Source organism: Myodes glareolus, chromosome 1 (genome assembly GCF_982192425.1).
Source record: "Myodes glareolus chromosome 1, mMyoGla1.1, whole genome shotgun sequence".
Classification (NCBI taxonomy): domain Eukaryota; kingdom Metazoa; phylum Chordata; class Mammalia; order Rodentia; family Cricetidae; genus Myodes; species Myodes glareolus.
Window position 1 is genome coordinate 104,909,235 of NC_142026.1, and position 14,821 is coordinate 104,924,055.

Here is a 14,821-nt window from a genome sequence, read left to right on the forward strand (position 1 = left end):
AATAAATCCTGGCAGTCCTACAGCATCCAGGAAGTGCTCAATTAATGTGATCTATCATGAAATGCCAGGCACCGAAAAAGTTGCTTCTCCTGGGCACAGAATCCAAGTGCTTCTGCCCTAGGCTGTTATGTGTCTGCATGGAGGGTTGGTCCTGGCTGATAGGCCATGTCCACTCATCTGCCAGAGTGCAGTTTCTAACCTACCCCAGGACCCTGGGACTAAAAATCCCCAACAGTGTGTAGGAGTGTCCGAAAGCCAGGTGAAAACAGGTCTGTTGCAGATCCGCATTTCTTTCCCAGCCTGCCATCTGACCTGAGGAACAAAGGAGGACCCCGCAGGTCTATCAGTCACTAAGACGCAGTCTACAGTGCAAAAGGATAAACTGTCAAACTGCACATAAGATGGCATCATTCACAGCCTCTTGTAAATCAGATGTTTTCCCACTCTTGCATGCCAACACACTCTAAAAGTAACATTAAAAAGAAACAAACAAACAAAACAATGCCTTGGAGTGAGCCTGTCTACCTCTGTTAAAGCCTCCTTTTGTTTTTATCAGTATTCAAACTGATACTGGGAACCTACACTACCGTTTAAAATGGAGGTTTAGCCTTAAGGAAGGAGCTGAAAGGAAACCCTGAAGAGACAGGGTGAGCACAGCTTAGTTACCTCCCCGGGGCAAAAGGATGAAGAGTTTGTTTAGGAAGAGAGGAAGGGAAAAAAAAACAACCCTGGAACAATGGGGTTTTATTGTACTGTTGGGACAAGGGTTTCAAAGGTGAAAGTGTCATTTTACATACTCCCGCTCTGCCTGACAGGAAGTGTGCCTGCTCTAAATCCTAATTTGGGTGTGTTCCTGTAGAAACACCGAACCCCCTCCTGAGGGAAACAGAAACTGAGTCGTGCAGGAAGCTAGCTAGATTCAGAAAACAGTGTAGCTCAGCCCGGCAGCCAGCGGCTGGTGTGCGAGCAGCCAGCGGCTAAGACCTGTTCCTCTCTCGTGGCCAGTCTTCTCTCCCAGCACAATGAGAGGCAGAAGACTGCCCCTGGACATTCAGATTTTCTATTGTGCCAGACCTGACCAAGAGCCTTTTGTGAAGGTAGGTGGGACTGTGTCCCGCATCGGGTGGCTAGGTGCTCTGTCACAGCCGTGTGTCTTGAAATCCTAGTTAGAAAGTATTGCGCTGGCATCTCACCCGGAGCGCATTCTTTTATTTGCTGTGGAGGTTTTTGCCCCCTCTCTCTGAAATCCAAACTCCGTCCTTGACTCTCTTCATTCTACTGCCTAGCTGTGTACTGTTAATAACTTGGAGAGTTTGGAAATAGAAACAAAACAAAGTGCTTTGTTTAATACGTTCAAAATGTCAGATTGTGATTCTTTGAAAGTGTTTTTATATCCTCTCCATCAGAAGATGGGAGAATTCTTAAGTGTATTTTCCTACCCAATATCTGGCTAAAAGATGAATAATTTGTACATGTCATTCTTCATTTTGAAAGCCAAACAATGCATTACTTGACAACTTTGACTACATGTAAATTAAATGTCTTTTCTCTGTAATAACAGCTGTCACTACTAGTTAGTGTACCTGGGCAATTTAGAGAACTAGTTAGTTACCCCTTAAATGTTTCAGAATCACGCAGTGATGTACTGAGACGTTAAGAGGGACCAAGTGTTTTTAAGGTAAGGACTTTGGTAGTTCATAAGCCCGACTGTATTTAAATAAGAGATGTGTGTAATACAGTGTCTTTCAATTTAGAAGGGAAATGTCAGATCATTGTGAATTGTGTGGAATAGATCGTAACCTAGTTGTAAGTAAAGTAAAGCTTCCCCTGCCCCTGCTCCCTGTCTCACGTTTGCTTCTGGTGGCTGCCATCATTCATTATTTCTGTTAGACTTGGTTGCTATGTACACAACCAGGAAGCCTGATTAAAAACTTATCTTTATTGCTCCAAACTCCCTATTTATAGACTTGGTGAGGGATCTCTGATTATTTCCTTTGCAATTGAAATGTGTACACATAGCCTAAAAGAGCCTGACTGAAGTGTTTTCACGGCTGTAAATTGTGTGTGGAGTTACTCGGTTCTGAGCAAGCAAAGCATGAGAAAAAGTGAAAGGCTGGTGACTTGAAGTCATGCATACTAAATGCTCAGCTGTCGTGGTTTAAATTCTGCATTTGTTCTGCATCTGAAAATTAGTCATCTCCCCAAAGCTCTCTTCTGTTTGTCTCCTGCTCCCCAACAGTCCACCTTTACAGTCAGCTGTGTGCTGGGCTAGTTTAGGGGAAAGCCATCTCGTCTAAGTCAACTGTGTGCCAGGCTAGTTTAGGGGAACGCATATCTCGTCCTTACAGTCAGCTGTGTGCCAGGCTAGTTTGGGAAGAAGCACACCTCATCTTCTCCATTGGGTCGTTTTTTGTCCTCACCTCAGATCATCACTGTTGAAGAGGCCAAACGGAGGAAGAGCACTTGCAGCTACTATGAGGAGGAGGAGGAAGAAGAAGAAGGACTGCCTATCCTGCAGCCCCACAGTGCGCTCCTGGAGAACATGCACATCGAGCAGGTGGGTTTTCCACAGACTGCACCCTGAGGTCTTCCTGGTCTCAGAAAGTGTCCCTTGCTCATGGTCACCAGTGAAATAGCCAGGTGAGCAAGTGGAGGGCAGAGCATAGGTAACAACCCTTCCCCACTTAGGAAAAGTCCCAGTAGCCTTCCCCGTGACCTTCCTGAGAATGTGGGGAGCTCACATGACCTCGACATTCTCCTTCCAAACCTGAAAAGATGGCCATTTCTGTTCCCCCTGTCCCGCATGCTTTTAACCCAGCACTCAGGAGGCAGAGGCAGGTGGATCTCTGAGAGTTAAAGATAGGCACCAAAGATAAAGAGAAACCCTGTCTTCAAAGAAAGAAAGGAATGAAGGAAGAAAGGAAGGAAGGAAGGAAAGAAAGAGGAGAAGGCCATTTCTTAACATAAAAAAAAGGGAAGAGATCTCCCATATAGTCCTAATGCACCTAAAAAGGATCCAACTTTATCCTAGCTAGTATATGTGGCTTTAATTTATTGGGATTAATAAAAAATAAAACACTTGAATGTTCTTGCTTTGTGATGGACAGAGCACCTGCCTCCAGGAAAGATCTTCCTTCTTTAGAATCACCTGTGTGTGCTTCAAATGTCTGCTAGTTGAATTCTGTGAAATATTATGTGCTTAGTAAGCTGAATATGAGAATCTCTGACTTTTTTCACCAGTTAGCTAGGAATTTGAATGTTTGAAAGCTTAAAGACTCAAACTAGGGGAACCCAGAGACTTGGTCAGGCAGCTATAGAGGTGGGCTTCACGCTGCCACTGGAGCTGACTTCCAGCACTCAAATACATTGTGTTTCATCACTGCTTTGACAGCGTTTCTTGGAGAGATACCTTTTACTAGTATTTATGGCAGCTAAGTTTAAGCTAAAGATAAACATGAAAGATGCCGAAACAAGGTGGACAAAGTCCCTCTGAACTTTCATGGAAAACACATGCTTTTTCTTAATCGATGGGACACTGTTGCAACTTTCAACCAATGCAAACTTAGGACAACTGAAAAAATAGAAAATGATAAAGGCCAGGTTGAATTACAGAGGAAAGAATATGTCTAGTTAATAATCTTTTGGCCAGCCTGATTGGTGGGAAACTTCAAATGTGTAGTCATGCACTAGTAGGGACACTTTGCTCTGTGATCCACTACATAATCATCAGGTGACATTGTAGCTTGGCTGGTTGGTGTAAGAAATTTCTGTGACGTTCAAATGACCACAAATTTGCCTAAGAAGATGTTTCTCCACGTATGTATCTTATCAGTGAGAAACACAGGCCTGCATGATGACATTGGAAGCCCACAATCAGGCTCTGAGCGAGTGCAGCATCTCCTGGGCAGCATCGTGGCCAAGGGAAACACTGTCCAGATTTCCTTCTCTTTCTTAGCCAGGGGTAGCAAATGTTTGCCAGGGCAAAAATAGGTCAAGATGTAAGTGCGTGGTTCTTTAGTTGGAGCCACAGGCCCTTATTTAACGCACTGGTTCGTGGCTGATTAGTGGTTGTCTCTTTGTATTTCCTTCCTTGGATTGGCAGCTGGCCCGACGCCTTCCAGCCAGGGTACAAGGCTATCCGTGGAGACTGGCCTACAGCACATTAGAGCATGGAACAAGCTTGAAAACTCTCTACAGGAAATCAGCATCTCTGGACAGTCCTGTTCTACTGGTCATCAAGGACATGGATAACCAGGTGAAGCTTGTTCCTCTCACGTCGAACATGAGTGTTGTTTTAGAAATGGGGTTGCACGTAGCTCAGACTATATAACCTACGTTGCTTTTGAACTTGTGATTCTCCTGCCTCCACCTTCTGAGTGCTAAGATGATTGGTGTGTGCTACCACAACTGGCTATATGATGCTAGGGATCAAGTCCAAGGCCACATTTGTGCCAGGCAGACTCTGCTAACTGAACTATATTCCAACTTGAAAAGGTGTTTCAGTGATAAATTTTAAGAATATCCAGCAGGCTGGGTGGTCATGTATCCCTTTAATCCTAGCACTCGAGAGGCAGAGGCAGGAGGATCTTTGTTGGTTTGAAACTAGCCTGGTCTACAGAGTGTTCCAGGGCATCCATAGTGAAACCCTGTCTCAGGAAAAATAAAATGAAAAGAAACAGTAGAGAGACTAGTATAGCAACTCCCATGCTCAGGCTAAATGGGTTTTGCCATTCTTGCTTTATGTCCGTCTCTTCTTGCTTTTCTTTGTTGATGTAGTTTGAAATTCTAATCTAAAGAAAATGGAGTAATTATATTCTAAGGAATCTTCTCCCTGCACTGTCCATGGAGTAGAAAACAGTAACTTACAGCAATTTAAAGCTGGAAGTTAGGGACAGTCGAGTATATAGTTGCAAAGACAGTCCCAGTGACATACCAGAGATTTTCCCAAGGGTCTTAAGTAGTGCCCATTGATGCTGCGTCCTATATTAGGGGTAGTCATTCATCTCTGTAAGCGTTCTGGGTCCAGTGACTCAGCAGCCATGGGAAATCCTTCCCTGATAGAACTCTCACCTGTGTGGTGGGTACCCTTTGATGAGCTGTTCGATCCGTTCTGCACCATTGCCTGTTCCTTCTAATCAGCTTACATTGCCCATGGGATATTGTCGAGTGCTTTCATGTACTGCTCAATCAGGCTGTTATCTTGCAAAGTCATGAACTAATTAATTCACCTAGTCAGGTTATGGCTAGTCAGCACCTATTCTATACAAGGCAACTCAAGTTGGATATTCTTCATTCAAGCTTCTTGGGATAAAATTGTTTGGAAATTTGGATTTCGGGGAGTCATAGAATATTTGTATATGTATAAGGAGATATCTTGGGGATGGGATCACAATTGTTTCATAGTAACACACAGACACACAGAGAGAGTTTTCATAATTTTGTTCATGAAACAGGTTCTCAGTACAGATTTTTCTATTTATGGTATCATGTTAGCACTCAGAAAATTCGGGGTTTGGGAAGTTTTCAGATTGGTGTTGCTCAACCTGTATTGTACATGGAGGATCTTACCTGAAGCACATCTCTATCCTGTCAACTTTCCTCCCTGAATGAGGTCTATAACTTGGATTGTTTTAAGAGAAATATACATAACCATGTGACCTACTTCTAATCCCTAGAATTTAGGAGGCAGAGGCAAGTGAATCACTGTGAGTTCAAGTCAAGGCCAGCCTGGTTTGCAAAGTGAATTCCAGGACAAGACAGTCCAAGAAAAAAAAAAGTTATGGTCCTGGTGAGGTTACTTTATGGCTTTATTGCAATAATAAGAATTATGGAAAGGAGAGAAACTGTTATTTTTACTATTATTAGATCAAGGTTGGTAACATCTTATTGAATAATAAGTAGAAGTAAGATGAAAGTTGAAACAATACCACAAAGTGTTTACAGTGAAAGTCACATAGAAAGTTATGAAATGGTCAAAAAATTAGGTGCTATGTCTCAGATAAAGTATGACTATACACACAAATCAGTTACAAAAATATGCATTTGTTTCCTTTCTGTTTAGCAGATATATTAAACTTGAAAAATAAGAGGGTCACATTGAGTGGGTATCTGTGAGGCACAGTTTCACCAAGCTCTCTCTGGCAGCAGTGACCTAACAGAGGCCCGAGGCTGAAGCTTAGCCTTTGTCAGGGAGTAGAGCAGTGGCTCCCAGCCTTCCTAATGCTGTGATCCTTTAATACAGTTCCTCATGTTGTGGTAACCCCAACAGTAAAATTATGTTATTGCTATTTCATAACTGTAATTTTGATACTGTTGTAATTCATAAGTGTCTAATATGTAACCCCTGTGGGGGTCACGACCGACAAGCTGAGTATCACTGGAGTAGTGTCACGCATATCTTGGGTTCTGGAGATGCTTGAGCAGTTGAGGATACTTGGACATTAGCTCTGTCTATTCCAGCTCCTCCACCCTGGGAAATAAAATGGCTTTACTGTTTATAGGAATATGACAGAGATATTAGAAACCAATATTACACATGCAGAATGAGATAGAGGAGCTGTACAGAGTCCGTGAAAGAACCCTGACTGGGGGGATTCATAAAAACAACCACCCTTTAAAGTCCCTGGGAATTGTCCTAAAGGCATGCAGCAAATGAAGAAATGTTTATTCAAGAAAATCTAATAAATCTCAGTAATAACAATGAAATTCTTTGGCACTTGAGATGCAACCCACTTCCCATCCTTCCAACAAGCCCAGCTCAAACCTGAAGGTTTACCCTGGACCTGTGTGGTACAGGAGTTGGGGGTTCCCTCTTCTCTTAGCTGCCAGTCATCTTTCCCTTCAAGGGGCAGGTGCCCAGCACTTCATCTACCCCTCCCAAGCTGTGTTCCAGAGATGAAAATGCAGATAAGTACGGCCTAGAGGTAGAAGGCCTTTTCCTCCACCCAGCCTTTCCTCAGGGTAGGTGCTTTGTCAGAGAGATGGCAGGTTGTGAATACCGGATGCTCCATTGTTCTTGGTTCAACACTTAATGCACATTGTCTGAGACAAGCCAAGGCCAGACCTGCACTTGGCTAATAGAGCAAGATTGCTTTTCTGGGAACGCAGGCCGATGTATAGCTGAAACTCCGGTTCAGTGGCTCAGGGACTTGTTCCAGGAGGAAAGGGCTGCCGTAGGACACAGAACCCTTACACCCGCCCCCACAGAGTTGGCTTGCACCTTTAGAGGAGTAAGGAAGTTCAAGGCTGAGGGTATTCCCAGCAGTGATTACATTTTGGCTCTAAACAGTTGAGAGGAGGTGTGTTCTCCACAAGACAATAAGCTGTAGCGTTGAGTCTCGAGCTTACCAGAAAGAATCGGGGAAAGAGCTAAGCAGAGTTTTTTTAGAGTTGGTGATCACTTCACAGACTCTCTGCAGTCAACCCAAACTATCCGGGAATTCACATACATGGAATTTTTGGAATAGCAGATCTTTAGCAATTAATAAAGCATGTCTTATGCTAACAGCATTAGCAAGGCAAAAAAAAAAAAGTGACGTCTATATTGCAGTATTTCACCGTCCCACTATTTATGGTACTGTTGTTGTATTGTACCCATGTAGATTACAAACCCAAAGCGAACTGTTAAGTAGCCAGGCAGGAAGTATAGGTGGAGCAACCAGACTAGGGAAATTCTGGGTAGAGGAAAGGCAGGGATGCCGTCACCAGCCAGAAGCAGGGGAAGCAAGATGAGAATACCTTACTGAGAAAAGGTACCAAGGCACATAGCTAAACCTATACAAGAATTATGGGTTAATTTAAGTTGTAAGAGCTAGTTAATTAAAAGCCTGGCTAATTGACCAAACATTTTTTATAATTTAAAAAAAATTACTACTTTATATTTTATATCTGCTGATGGAGTTGAGAGGTGGACCTGTGTAACAGGTTTGCTATTGCAGCTACTCTTAGGACAGATAAAAATCTTATCTCAAAATAAAAAGGAAAAATAAAGGTTCAGGTGGTGGGGCCAGGACTGCAGCTCTGTGACAGAGTCCTTTCCTTGCATGTGTGAGACCCTGCATTCAATCCTCAGCACCACAAGAAAAGAAAAAAAAGAACTGAGAGGAAAGAGTAATTAGATATCTTTATTATTTTTATTATATTACCTTTCACCCTATCATTTCCAATTCTTTAGTTGTATAGATTCGTTTTTCTGTTATTGCTAAATGTACTGCATTTTCATTATGTACGAATATAATTATATACAAATTCTTATGTTCTTTTTCTACTAAATAAATTAATAGAACGAATAGCATAGATATTTGTTTAAATAGTTTCTGAGAAAAAACCCAGTGCGTAGCCCTGGAATTACTTGGCCCCTGGTCATTAAGTAGATTTCCATCATCACTGAAAAACTTTTCTCTGAGAACTGTCATTTAGAATTTTATAGAGGGACAGAGAGTGTGAACAGCATCTGGTATTGATTCCCCAGAGAGGAGCCTACTTCCTACCTGTTCCCTTCTTGTCATATTTCAGGATCGTGGGGGGAAAAAAGTGCTTCTTTATTGTATTCCAATTCCTTTAGTAAGAAAAGAGAAAAGAATTGTTTTTGTTTTATTATAAAATATATTTTATGTTTCTTTTTTTTTTAGCAGTTGAGGAAATTCAGGGGTAGGAAGCATGAAAATCTTTGTTTAGAATTAGAAATCACTAAAGTTTAGCATTTTAAATAGAACTAATGAAGAAGAGGCACACAGTGATTTTGACCCAATTAAAGTATAGTTTTTGAAAAAATGTGAGATATTTTCAAAAAAAATCTGTGTTAAAGTAATGTTTTTTAAGTAGGCTCTAGAGCAGAAGATACATGAATTACTGAGTAACACACACACACATATATACATCACACATACATATCTCTGTCACACACACACACACACACACACACCTCTCCTAATTCTCACCCGTAGACACTGATTAGGATGGGAACAGATGGACAGAAAACTGAGGGAGGGTCTGACCATATTCTGTAACATGACTCTTGTACTCCAAATAAGAAATAGAAGAATTATTGATGTAAACACATCATATTTAAAGTCAAGATGTGTTTTTTTTTTTGTTTTTTATTAAAAGTCACTTCAGACTAAGCGTATTAATCTGTCATATTTAAGCATGTTTATCACTCATCATTGCAAACTGAGTGGGAGGAAAGTTAATTTTCTTTGGGGAAATGTCCAGCCTTGATCTCACACATAAAACGCATAAGAAAGCCAGACATGATGACTCACGCGTGTAAGTCCAAGCTGCTAAAGCAAGAAAATGCTAGTGGCCAACCTAGCTACCTCAGTGAGTTCCAAGCTAGCCTATCCTGTAGTATAAGACCCTGTCTCAAGAAACAAAAGCAAATGCAAAGCTAAGTCATTCTAGAGATGTGACTGTGTCCTGTCAAGCACTCATTTCCATGTAAACCACACATCTTTTGGTTGTTCTCCGTATTTGGTTCCTGTGGCCTTTTAACCACTGAATTGTTGGCCTTTAACGAATAACTTTTCTGAGCTTCTCTGATGGATTTTCCATGTACCAGGAAGCCTGACCACATGGGTTCCAGTTAGAGCTGGGGATATTGTGCTAATTGCTTTGTTTGGTGCTTTTTCCCCCCACTTAAGAGTTTTAATTTAGTAATAACCTTTGCTGAACGTGTTATAAGATCTCAGAACAATAGTGTGTGTCAAAAATATTTCAGAAAGTCTCTCTATGGGAATTTAATTTTGGAAATAACTAACTCTTCTGTTTCCTTTCAATAGATATTTGGGGCATATGCAACTCATCCCTTCAAGTTCAGTGACCACTATTACGGCACAGGCGAGACGTTTCTCTACACCTTCAGTCCTAATTTCAAGGTACCCTGATGGGTGGCATCCATGAATGACCCATTTTTGTTTTCAGCAGTCAAGGCAGGTGGGGTGCCCAGACACTAGGATAGCGCAGGTGGGGTGCCCAGACACTGGGATAGCGCAGGTGGGGTGCCCAGACACTGGGATAGCGCAGGTGGGGTGCCCAGACAGTAGGATAGCGTAGATGGAGTGCCCAGACACTGGGATAGCGCGGGTGGGGTGCCCAGACACTGGGATAGCGCGGGTGGGGTGCCCAGACACTGGGATAGCGCGGGTGGGGTGTCCAGACGCTGGGATAGCTCAGGTGGGATGCCTAGACACTGGGATAGCAGCTGCCCTGGAAACTCACCTACCCCCTTTACTCTGGATCTCGTTCTTCATTACTGTCACACGGAGACAGCTCAGGGACCCAGCCTTAGGAGCGTCTCACTCTGAGATGCAGGAAGAGACTCAGGGTCACAGCCAATATATTGTGGACTGGTCTTTAGTATTTCATAATCACTGGTGACCTCACTGTGGCCATTCTTCCAAGTACTTCCTTGGTCAGAGGTGTGTTTCCCTTGTATGCAATGTGACTGTTCAAGATGTCGTCTCTGCTAATTCTCCATATTGAAATGTCTGTTGCTGTTTTGTGTTTCTGCCCCTAGGTCTTTAAGTGGAGTGGAGAAAATTCATATTTTATCAATGGAGACATAAGCTCTTTAGAGCTTGGTGGTGGAGGGTAAGATTCTTGTTATTTTGCTATGGGAGGTTCTGTTTTGACCCAGCCAGTCTATTTGCTTAGATTAATTAGGACAGTGCACTAACACAGGACACTGACGATCAAAGATCAATGATTTATCAATAATTTATTATTGTGGCTGGGAGACTTATACCATTTGTCCTTTCGGAGAGACCTGTCTATTCAGCTTGCTTTTGTTCGGTGAGCAGTTTAGAGTTCTGTCTGCCATGGCCTAAAGGAAAGAGCAGTTGGCAGAGGAAGATAGGAAGATGCTGGGTACCGGGTGTCAGTGAAGTGACTTTCTTCCTTAACCTCGTTACAGGGGACGGTTTGGTCTGTGGCTCGATGCCGACCTCTACCATGGACGCAGTAACTCCTGCAGCACTTTTAATAATGATATTCTCTCCAAAAAAGAAGACTTCATAGTTCAAGATCTAGAGGTATGGACTTTTGAGTGAATTGTAGGCTGCCTTAAAATATAATATTAAAAAGACTGGGCTAGATTCGCCCTATTACTGGAAGACGAGCCCCAGCCCCGGCTGCCTCATCCCACAGCAACGCTGTCTTTCTGCCACCGTCTCAGAGCATGATAACCAGGCAGAAGGATTCTGACAGGTACCTGCGGAGGGCAGATGCTGAGGACAGAAACCTCAAGTCCAGATGGTAAAAGACTTTGTACATCCACTGCTTTCAGATCCACACCATGAGAAACCAGAGTGTTTAGAGACATGAGTTGAATGCAATTTTTATTTTTGGTAACTGTGAAAAAAAAAGATACTGTGGAAATATATACCTGCCTTGTGTATTTATCAACATAATTTACCAAATGTATAGTTATTGTTTGCTACGGAAAGCTGAATCTGATTTAGAAAAATTGAAAGGGCACAGCACTTAAAGGGAATATCTGATTTTTTAACTATTTTATTTATTATTTCTGGTATATTGTCTGAAATATGTTGGCATTTTTTTTCTTTCAATGTGTCAAATACTGAAATAAAGAAATGTGTACCTTTTGTGTTTATGTTTGGGAAACAAGTCTCCTTTTATTTGTATAGTTTGATACTCATTTTTTTTGCCCTGATTATTTAGGGTGAGATAGTCTTAATGTCTTAAGACTATGTATCTCTCTACATATGAACTTTCCAAAGTTCATTACCAATGTTCGTTGATCTGACTAGTATAGACCAGCTTTTCATTTAGTTTTTAAAGTACACTTTGACACCCTAAGCATTTGTATGAAATAGAGTATGGCATCTCTCATAGTTGTAAGTTGGTGTCTATCAAAATAGGAACCTTTATGAATGTGGATATACAACAGATCCTGAAAAGAGAATGTGTTGCTTCTTACGAAATTGTGTATTAATAACAGTAACTTAGTTTCTCAGTTTTCTCTTTGTTTTTTTTTTATATATAGTTTTTTTCCAGGTGTTTACATGAATGAGGAGCCCTCTGTTTTAAAGGGGAGTGTTTAATTTCTTCATTTTTGATGTTGGATGAAAATATCAAGTTGGACCAATTTCTTTGGTTTCTAGAATTCTATTGGAGAAAAAAACAATAAAGAATTGTGTTTATATCACAACTGAAAGGAAAAAGAAAATCTATTTTTTAAAGTAGAAACTCATTTTCACATTGTAAACCATCTTTTATTTTTAGCAGTAAGAGATAAAGTCATTAACCTGGTTGATTGCCACACTTTTATGAAAGCCAAAGACTACTAATGGAAAAAAATTAATAGTAGCCAAAGCTGAGAAGTAGTCTATCACAAATTATTTCGCCAGTGATCACTGAAAGGAAAATTAGCTCACCGTGTTTACATATCTGTTTACGTTCAAAATATGTTCTTTAAATTTTTCTTCCATTTTAGACTCCCTGTAAGAAAACAGAATGTTCAGTGACCTCTGCCAGGTCATCAGTTGTTAAACTCACTGTCATTCCATGCTCGTTTAAACGAATGCTCTAAAATTTTAAATCTATAGACCAGACTCACTTTTCACCCGTGTTCTCCCATTGAGGACTCTTGGTTAAAAACAGAATTTGAATGTGGTCTGCTCATGCACATGAGTTGGTGAGATCCCAGGAATAGCTTGTGGTGATTACGTTCACCATTTATGCCATTTGTAACCATATGCTGTTAATGAACAAGATGATCATTTTGCCTATAGGTCCCTCTTACCTAGTTTAGTCCATGACGCTATACTCGTGAGAGCCTATCCAGATGCTGTATTCTCTATTTAAAACAGTATTGTCGAGCAGGAATGTGTGATCCTTCATTATGGATATCAACTACATGTAATACAGTGCTATTCCAATATTTTCAAATAAAGGAATTTATGCATTCAGTGTGAACTTCTTTTCTAAAGATTCATTCATTGATTATGTATTGGGTACAGCCGTACCTGAGAGACATGACAGAATTCATTGCTAGACACTGCAACAAAACACATCACCCTATTTTTTTTATATATATCCAGTCCTGTAAGAATTATGTCTAGACTATCTCATAGTCTATTGAGCATGCAATGACCTAAGGATTAAAACAGTGTACATACTTTAATTAAAAATACTTTGATCTGCAGCTGGAGAGATGGCTCTGTGGTTAACAGAGCTTCTTGCTCTTGCCGAGGACCTGTGTCAGTTCCCGGCATCCACATCAGGCAGTTCACATCTGCCTGTGAGTCCAGTTCCAGGGCAATTGTATTCCTCCACGGGCAAGTGCACTCGTGTGTGCATGTTCACATGTACACTCACAGTCTCACCCTTACAAACATGCACTTAAAAATAGTGAGAAAAATAGCTTTGAAAACTTCTGCATTATTAAGATTTTCAATAATTACCTGGGCTGTTGGGGAAACGGTCTCTATAGCCCTTTTGCCACAAGATTGCCACAAACCTTCCATTTGTGAAGAATTGCAGTGTGTCCAAGGTGCAGTGCATTGAAGTATGACGCATGTCTGTTTAGGATTTGTATATTAGGCAGAGGGGGAGAAAATAACCAACAATAAACTGCACTCAATGCATATTTTCACTGGAAAATACCTGCATTTCTTTTCCTGTCACTCCCTCCAGTTCTCTCATCAGTTTGTGGAAACTACCTCTCTTACAGTTAGTGGAGACAGCTCTCTTGGCTTTCTAATAAGGCATTTAGTGATTTTCATAATCTAGCATCCCATATGTTGGCACCTCTTTATTTTCATACCTATTCCGTCCTGCTTACCGGTTTCCATTAGGGGTCCTTTACCACCTTCTCCCATATAGACCTACAGATGAAGACTCCAGGCAGTCTTTATTTCCTCATAATTTCTCAAGTCATAGGTGCATTTGTAAAATCTTAGGTGAGGACGGGGTGTGATGCTTCATGCCTTTAGTCCAAGTACACAGGAGGCAGAAACAGGCCAGCTGGATCCACATAGCAGGTTCCACACCAGCTAGGGCTACATAGTGAGACCCTCCTCAGCAAACAGAAAGTCAGTAAGAGAAAGCCAAGGGTACTTACAAAAGATTTAAAATACGGCAGCACACCCTCCTTTTGTATAACTGTCAGAAGTGCCTCCAACCATCTCCTGTCAATCAGAACTCTTTCGTTTGGGGAACTCTTACCCACATCCTCTTACTCCCCTGCATGTGAACTTGATCCATGATGACCTCCTACCAGATGGTTTTGTTACTGAGAAAAGTAACCTTCACAATTCATAGCAAACTCTAAGGTCATCTTCTTTTACCTTCCATTCTAAGGTGTCTGCAGATTGAGAATAAAGCAGGCAGGTCTCACTGCTTTGGCCAATGAGGACGTCAACGTGCTTCTTGATGGATTCTTTCATTTTCTATGTCAGCACTGCTCAATGGACTATTCTACAGTGATGGAGATGTACCACAAATTCCATTACCATTTGTTTATTTACTCATTAGTGTATATTTGTACAAAACGGCGAGTTTCCTTATGACATTTTACAAACACATGCATTTTGCTCATATGTGCCTTCCGTTATCTCTCTCACACTCTGTTTCCTCCCACTGGTACCTTTCACTTCTCAAACAGTTCCCCTTCTGCTTTCATGCTGTGTGTGTGTGTGTACACATGCATGTGTGTGTGCACACGCACATGCACACACACGTGCTTATCAAGATAACACATATGTGGAAACCATGCATTATTTTCTTGCTTATTTTGCTCAACATGATGTTATCCACTTTAATCTTTTCCTGCAAGAAGACAGTTCCTCTTTATGACTGC

At 41.4% G+C, this 14,821-nt stretch overlaps 1 protein-coding gene across 1 annotated transcript in view; it reads left to right on the forward strand.

The window, feature by feature from the left end:
• Positions 1–12,936, forward strand: part of Ncoa7 (nuclear receptor coactivator 7) — a 149,445-nt gene extending 136,509 nt beyond the window's left edge. Inside the window, 5 exon segments of the mRNA XM_048425487.3 lie at positions 2,426–2,557; positions 4,103–4,255; positions 9,780–9,875; positions 10,517–10,590; positions 10,913–12,936. Coding sequence (XP_048281444.3) covers positions 2,426–2,557; positions 4,103–4,255; positions 9,780–9,875; positions 10,517–10,590; positions 10,913–11,048 — 591 coding nt within the window. The 3' untranslated portion in view covers positions 11,049–12,936.
• Positions 12,937–14,821: the final 1,885 nt, after the last annotated feature.